The 7,492-nt window shown below is 55.0% G+C and overlaps 1 protein-coding gene across 2 annotated transcripts in view; it reads right to left on the bottom strand.

Moving 5' to 3' along the window:
* BICD2 (BICD cargo adaptor 2) overlaps nucleotides 1–7,438 on the bottom strand; it is a 53,416-nt gene extending 45,978 nt beyond the window's left edge. For both annotated transcript variants that reach the window (XM_029203392.1, XM_029203391.1), the window contains exon 1: nucleotides 7,128–7,438. In XM_029203392.1, the coding sequence (XP_029059225.1) occupies nucleotides 7,128–7,367 (240 nt within the window). In that variant the 5' untranslated portion in view covers nucleotides 7,368–7,438. The remainder of the gene's footprint in view (nucleotides 1–7,127) is intronic.
* Between the last annotated feature and the right edge of the window lie 54 nt (nucleotides 7,439–7,492).

The following is a 7,492-nucleotide window of genomic DNA, read 5'->3' on the forward strand; positions in this document are numbered from 1 at the left end:
GCGTCCGGAGCCTGTGCTCTGCAACGGGAGAGGCCACAACAGTGAGAGGCCCGCGTATCGCAAAAAAAAAAAAAAATCAGTGTTATGGCAGAACTGACTGCTCCCATAAGAAATAAATCAAACCCTCTGAGACACCCTTTCTCCCTCACCGTGCTGGCTACGATGACAAAACCAACAACACTAAGTGCTGATGAGAATGCAGACCTGCTTGTCAGCTGCTGCTGCACTCACTGCAACCCCAGCCTCTCCAAGCCGGCAATGGGGCAACATTAGGTACAGCCTCGGGTTCATGACTGTTGGGTGCAGCAACTCCAGGGGCCTACATCCCCTCTGATCATCCTGGGTCACGGTTCTACAACACCCAGGGAATCTCTCAGGTTGGTGGACAAGCCTAGACCCCTGCAGAGAATTTGGGGCAGGATGTGAGGGGGAAGGTGGGAGGAGAATGCCCAGGGGACCCCAGGAGCTAGAAGGGTGAGGTCCCAGGCCTGCCCTGACACCATCACTGAGGGAGAATCTGGTCCACTGCCAGGGCTTCAGGGATGTGCTGGCCTAAAACAAGGAACCCAAGGACCCGGAAGAGGACCACTCAAGATCATGTCAAGCCTTGCTAGCACACGGTGTGGGATGTTAGCCCTCACTCTGAGCCCCAGCATCCTCACCTATGGAACTGGGACAAAGAGAGCTCCTCCCTCCTGGTTCAGAGAGAGCTGGACACCTCTCAGCACCACAGTCAGAATACACTTGACAGGTGACCACGAGCCTCAGCGGCATAATAAAAGCTGGTCTAATGAATGAACTGGATGGGCAACAATGACCCAGCAGTGCAAGGGCAAGGCCATGTATCAGCTGAAGGTAGCACTATGGCCAATTTCCTAAAAAAGAAAAAGGAAAGACAAGACAAGAGTGAGGTGCCTGGCCTGCATGGGGGCGGGGACAGCTACTCCAGGTTGCCAGTGGGGAAGCAGGATGGGCAGCCTCAGGATGGTCACATGAGGCCCTGTAAGCAGTGGTGCCCTCAGCCAGGTGCACCAAGTGGACCCTGCTTGGCTCCCAATGCAAACAGAACAACTGTAAAGCGACTATGAGCCAAAAAGGGAAATCCAGATGCTGACCAGATAGAAGATGACATTAAAGAGTCACTGTTAATCTTGTGAGGTATGAAAATTAATCTTGAGATTCTGTTTTTATAAAAAAACAGAATCACAGATTAATTTCTCAACACAACACACCAATGTACTTACAGTAGAAGTGAGACACAGAACGGAGGCTGCCAAAGCTGGAGCTGCCAAAGTGGGGGCGTAAACACGCAGGCCAATCTCTCTGCTCTGGTTATGCTTAAAACTTCCCCTAAAGATGGAAGACCTTTAGGAGGGTAACAGTGCAGAAAAACTGCCTTAAAAAAGCAAACCCATAAAACTCAAACTACGACAATTATTTCACATGATACAACAATAGACTGGAAGTGCACAGAACCTTCCAAACCCATGGAAACCTCCATGTCTTCGACCACTTGAATGAAACCTACTTTTCTGCAACTCAAAGAATAACACCAAACTCTGTGTCTTTTTAAAAACAACTGTTATAGATGCTCAAAGCACTTTCTAGTTTTTATAGATCATATGTATCTCACATACATACACAGGAAGAAAAAAGCTGGCAAGTAGACAAACCCGGTAGTTCCCCATACATACTCCATAATTCCTACAGAGACATGCTCATTTCTACATTTTGATGTTCTTAAAGTGAATGAACAATTTTTTAAGCATATTAAGCTCTAAAGAAGAAGCCAGGCCCCGATACTCCTTGATGTCATCACCTGCCTGAGCCTGGACTGCCTGTTCCACCACATGTCCCCGAGACACACCCTGCCCCTGCAGCCCCATCTGTCAGTCCACCTCCCATGGCACAGCAGGGCTGGGACAGAAAGGTTTGATGCCCAGGACTGCGGCTGGGCAGTCACACGGGGCCCTCTCCGGCTCTGGGGGACAGCTTGAGGGGCCATACTTCAAACACTGGACAGTATGGGGCCTGGGGTCCAGGAGAGTCTCATCCATCAGAGCCTGCAGGGTCCTGGCCAGCCCCTGCCTGCTAGCCACCTTCACTTGGCTGTCTAAGAAGAAATCAAATCTTTCTTTACCTTCAGCGTGTGTAGTGGCCCTTTATCCAGTGCACGGATGTGGAGAAGCAGGTCTGACTGGGGGGTGGCTGCCCCAAACTGACAAGGGTAAACTGATCTCTCCTCCCTCACAGTAAGGGGTTGGGGTCCCTGAGGTGGGAAGGCCCAGCAGGAGTCTGTGTCTACCTGGCCATGGCTCTCTCTGAGGCAGCTGCTCAAACTTAAGGAGCCTTGGCCACTACCTGCCCAAGTGCCCCAGGTACACCAGCCTGATCCTGAGGGAAGAGCCATTCCTCCAGGGCCACATAGCTCCTGAGGGCCCAGGAAGGGTCCAGTTGCTCCCTTGGAGCCAAAGTGTGGAAACCACAGCCCTGGACAGCACATGCAGTACCTCCTCACCTGCCCAGGCAGTGCCACTCTTAGGCCTGGCCTCCCTCCTGCACCAGTTATGGAAAAGCAGCTCCTTCATAGTGTGTCCAACCACCCATCCAAAGCCACACCCTGAGAACATTGAGGTACACAGCTGCTTAACCCCCAGGCCCTGCAGGAAGACAGAATGCCAGGTGACACGGGAGTCTTGGGAATTTTTAAAAATGGAAGAGCCCTCAAGATTGCTTCACAACGCCCTGCCAGACACAAGCTCTGCAGGCAGGAAAGTGGGGAATGCCCAGCAATGCAGCCACAGTGGGGCATGTGGTCATTGCCTTTGGATGCTGGTAGCTGCCTCTCCCAGCTGTTAGACCCCTGGGAGCAGGGCTGTCTCAGCACCTCCAGGACTCCCTGGATCCCAACTTCCACCACAAGTCAGGCTTCTTCATGCTGACAGCAGACCACCACACAGCTTGCCCTGAAAGGCCCACAGGTCTCCTAGAGTCTCCCAACCCCCAATGGCTCTCTGCTCCAAGTTCTAGGGTGGTATCAGATGAGCAGAATCCTCACAGGGTTTAGTCCAAATCAGGACTTTTCCTGTCTCAAAACAAACACTTGAGAAGGATGCGCCTTGCACAGAGTCCTCCAATTGCCCTTCCCTCCTCCACAGGTGCCTGCTCTCTTGGGGACAGGCTTCCTAGGCTCAGAGCCTTGAGTGAAACTCAGCTTCTCTATGCCTCGGTTTCCCCAGCAGTACAACAGACATAACAGGGTGGTGACCCCAAGGGATGGCATGAGGACTGCAGGAGTCGGTGGGGCATGCGGAGGCTATGGCAGGAACAGCTCACCAACGGGGGTGAGGCCTGAGCGGCAGCCCTCACACCACCCTCCTCCGTGAAGCCAGCTCATGGCCGGAACTTCTACACAGACTTGGACAGGAACCTGGTGCCCAAAGAAAACTTCCAACTTGGTCTGACCTATTGGACCTTCCTCAATCACTCACACCCATCCCTACCTTGGTTTCCCCATCCTCTGAGAGAGGAAATTACAAGAGGGATGGGAAGGAGGAAGCGAAGAGGACAGAGCAGCTGCTCCCACCAGCTCTGCCACAGTTGTTCATGCAGCCAGAGCCTGCAGGATGGGAGGGATATCCAGGTATTGGGAGCTGGGCTCAGGCAAGTCCAGAGGAGGCTCTGAAAAGTGTCCAGGCCTTGCAGGGCAGGCAGAGCTTCCAAGATCCAAGATTGGGAAGAGGCAGGGATGGTGAGGGCAGTGAAGGCAACCAGGATGCAGAGAGCAGTGCAGGCTGAGCCAGGCCAGAGGCCCCAGGCGGCAGGCTCAGGCCGCCCTCCGGGACGCGAAGCGGGGCCACTCCAGACCTTGCGAGAACAAGAAGCAGAGACAAGGTGACTACAGGGGCAGCTGGGAGGGCATCCAGGCCTGGGTAAGGCGGAGGGAAGGAAGGAGCTGATGACACCAGCCAACACACACTTATTGCGTAAGCACTTATTGTGTGCCAGGCACCAGTCCCAGCCTGTGACAGGCTTCAGCTCACCAAATTCCACCCTCGGCTTCCCTGGGATATAAGTATACTGCACAGACAAGATCCCGAGGTAGCACATAAGTCAGCAAGGGCATCCAGACTTTGTCTTCCTGCTCTCTCTGGGAGCCAAGCGAGGGTGGGGCTGAGACTGCACCAGGACCCCCACCACTTGCCTGCGGCATGCCCTCCAGCCCTCACATTCCCAACCTACAAGGACCACTCACTCATGGTACCTGCCTGAGCCATGCAGGCAGGAACTGTCTTGAAAAGGGCAGCACACCTGTCCTTTTCAAACTGCAGCTAAGGACACAGAGTGAGATGTTCCATGGCTACTGAGGACAGGAAACATCACATGGCTGACCAAAATCTGTCACCATGGTGGGGAAGGGGGCACAGCAGAACTTGTGACATACAGGGCCCTTATTAAGCCAAGCTCAATCACTAGCAAAATGGTTAGGCAAAATGGGCCAGTGGGTACCCTTCCTCCCGCACACCATGGTGTCAGTAGGACACAGACACACATACACTCACCATGTGAGAAAGGCTGCAGGGCCAGCACCACTGCCACTGGCCCCACAGAGGACCCTCCCTCAGGTCTGGTCACAACCCAGTCACCTGCGACAGACCAGCCAGCTTCTCTCCCTCTAAGACAGTATTATCTACAAATGCTCAACAGGAATACAGGCCCCTCTGTTTGTAGCATAATTTGTTAGTAACTGAACCCACTTTAGTTAAAGAAATAAAGTTTTAAAAGAATGAAGATGGCTCATCTCTCTACAGGAGAAAACAAATAAAATTTTAAAAAGACCCAACAGATATGGTCTCCTTAAATCTTGATTTTTAAAATAAGAGTAAATATTTCCAAGTATAATAATAACAAGAATTAAGAGAGGCTGACAAGAGCCTGTGTTGACATGGCTTTGAGTAAAGTGGTGTGAGCTTTCTGGCAACATCTACTGAGACTCTGATGCACCTTCCTCTAGTTCTGCTGAGACTTCCAGCTGAACTGTTCTCATCCCACCTACAATGAGGGAAACTGAAGTTCAGGACAGTGGGACAATGTGTCCAAGGCCATGTAGCCAGTGTGCGCGAGAGCCAGACGGTAACATCAAACTAAGCAAGCAGCCGCCTGAAGAACACCTGTGGAGACCGATATACCATCTTCCCAATTCCCCTGGGGACCCATCCTCCCGACACACGCCACAAAACTGAGTCAATATTCTTACACTGGCCAAATGTCTGTGACAGTAAAGAGTTGACAACTGAAACATCCCTAAGCAGGGAATGATTAATTCCTGTGCAACTTTCCCTTCTGGTCTGCTCTTACAGCGGACGTGAATTCGAGCTTGTGAACACAGAAGGGGATTGCACATGCTGCCAGTGAGAGCTCACTATGAACTCTGAGGGGAGAGGCTAGGGAAGACCAGGCTCACCTCTGAGCTGCAGAGGGTGAGCCTAAGGTCTCCCACTCCATATTCTCAAGGCCCCCTCAGCATCCCTCCATCTTGGGCACATTCCCCTACCCCACACACTAAGATGAGGCCCTTGCCAGAGGGGTCACATGTCACCCCTCTTGTAGATCTAGTGCCAGATAAGCCTGGCTTGGAGTAGGCACCAATACCTGCTGACAGATACAAGACCTCGGGTCGAATGAGCTCCACCATCACCCTCCCTGGGGCCCCTATCAGTCTTCTACAGGGCACCTGCTCCACCAAGCATAGATTTAAGTACCTTCATGAATTAATTCCCTGCACTATCAGAAGGGGACCCAACTGGTCTCCCCAGTGAGACACGGAGGCTTAAAATAGCCCAGGCACCTTCCTGAGGCCACTGGGAGTGGGGTGCTGGGAGGTGGGCAGTCTGGGAAGCAGCGAGCATGGTGGATCCTGAGACCAAGGGCCAGGAGCCTACCTGGACAGGATAAGAATCAAGTAGGGAAGGGGCAGACTATCTCAGGCACTGACAGGCTAGATACCTAACACCTTGTCCAGGCTCTTTAAATATGCCTCAGACGAACGCTTTCTGGGTGGGATGTTGCAGAGGAAGAAGCTAAGGTCCCTGCTCATAGCCACATCACCAGCAAAAGGCAAGACCTGGATCCAAACCTGGGTGTTCCACCCAGTAAGCAACTTCTCCCTCCCCACCCCCACAACAAGGCTGGGGAGGCAAGGAGGACTGAGAGAAAATGGTGCTTAAATCACCCAAGAGAATCACTTCACGGCAGGACTGCGCAGCTCTCTCGCTGCAAGGCTCTTTGGCAGCCTGGGGGTCCGACCTGCTCACCCCGGAGTAAAAATCACACAGGAGACACAAGGCTTATCCATGACAAACACCCACAGACCTGTCCCCCAACTTCAGGGAAGGGCCTGGGAAGGCAACCAGGACGGGAAGTGGACAGAAGCACTTCATTACAGAGAAGTAACTAGCGGGGTGGTCTGCGAGCTGAGCATGGGGAGAGGCTGTGGGGTACCCCCGCCAGCTGTGATGAACACATGCAAGGCAAGCCCCCGGCTTCGCCTTTTCCTGGTCTCCCGGCGCTGAAACCTCTGAAGGCAGCTACGCCCAGAGAAAGGAGGTGATGTGCCTGGAGACGATGGAGACACACGCCCGGTCTTTCCCAGCCGGTCACCTGCATCCATCCCACGTCCCCATCCCCCGCACTCAGAAAATCAAACACCGCAGAGGACGCCATCCCACCGTGCCCGAGACCTGCCATCAGTAGCAGAAAAGCTGACCACACGGTTCCACCGCAGCCCTTGCCGCGAAGGCCAGAGTTTCTAGAACGCGCATCGCCCACCACACTTGGGGCCCGCCACCCACCGCAGGGCCGACTCCCGGCCGGCCAAGCACACTGACCCTGGGCGCCCCGGTGCTGATCCGGGCTGCCTGGGGTCAGGGGTCGGCTGGGGAGTCGACCCGGCCCGGGGTCAGGGATCAGTTTGGCCTGCGTCGGAGGCCGGTTGGGGGTCCGCTCGGGGGTAGTCTTGGCCACGGTCAAGGGCCGGCTCTGGGGTCAGTGCTAAGGTCAGTCCGGGTCCGGGGTCGGGATTGGCCGGGGGCGCGGAGGGCGTGGCGCCGGCGGCCCTTGCTCCTTACCTCCTTGAGCTGCTCCATTTCGCCGCGGATGGCCTCGTAGTCCACCTCGAGCTCCTCGAACTGCAGTTTAAGTTGGTGCTTCTCCTCGAGCACTGCCAGCCCGTACTCGGCCGCCTGGATCTTCTCACGCGTGGTCTCGGCCAGCTCGTGCGACAGCCGCTTCACCTCCGCGCGCAGCCACTCCGGCTGCGCCTCCATCACTAGCCGCGCGTACTCCTCCTCCTCGGACGGCGCGGACATGGTGACCACGGCCGGAGTCACGCCACTCGGTCCGAGGCTCAGGCCGGGTTCCCGACCGCCGCCGCCGCCGCCGCCGCCGCCGCCGCCGCCGCCCAACCCGACGGCGCCCCGGCCGCCGCCGCCAC

This window comes from Monodon monoceros, unplaced genomic scaffold (assembly GCF_005190385.1).
Source record: "Monodon monoceros isolate NGI ecotype Baffin Bay Population unplaced genomic scaffold, NGI_Narwhal_1 Super_Scaffold_5, whole genome shotgun sequence".
In the NCBI taxonomy this organism is placed as follows: domain Eukaryota; kingdom Metazoa; phylum Chordata; class Mammalia; order Artiodactyla; family Monodontidae; genus Monodon; species Monodon monoceros.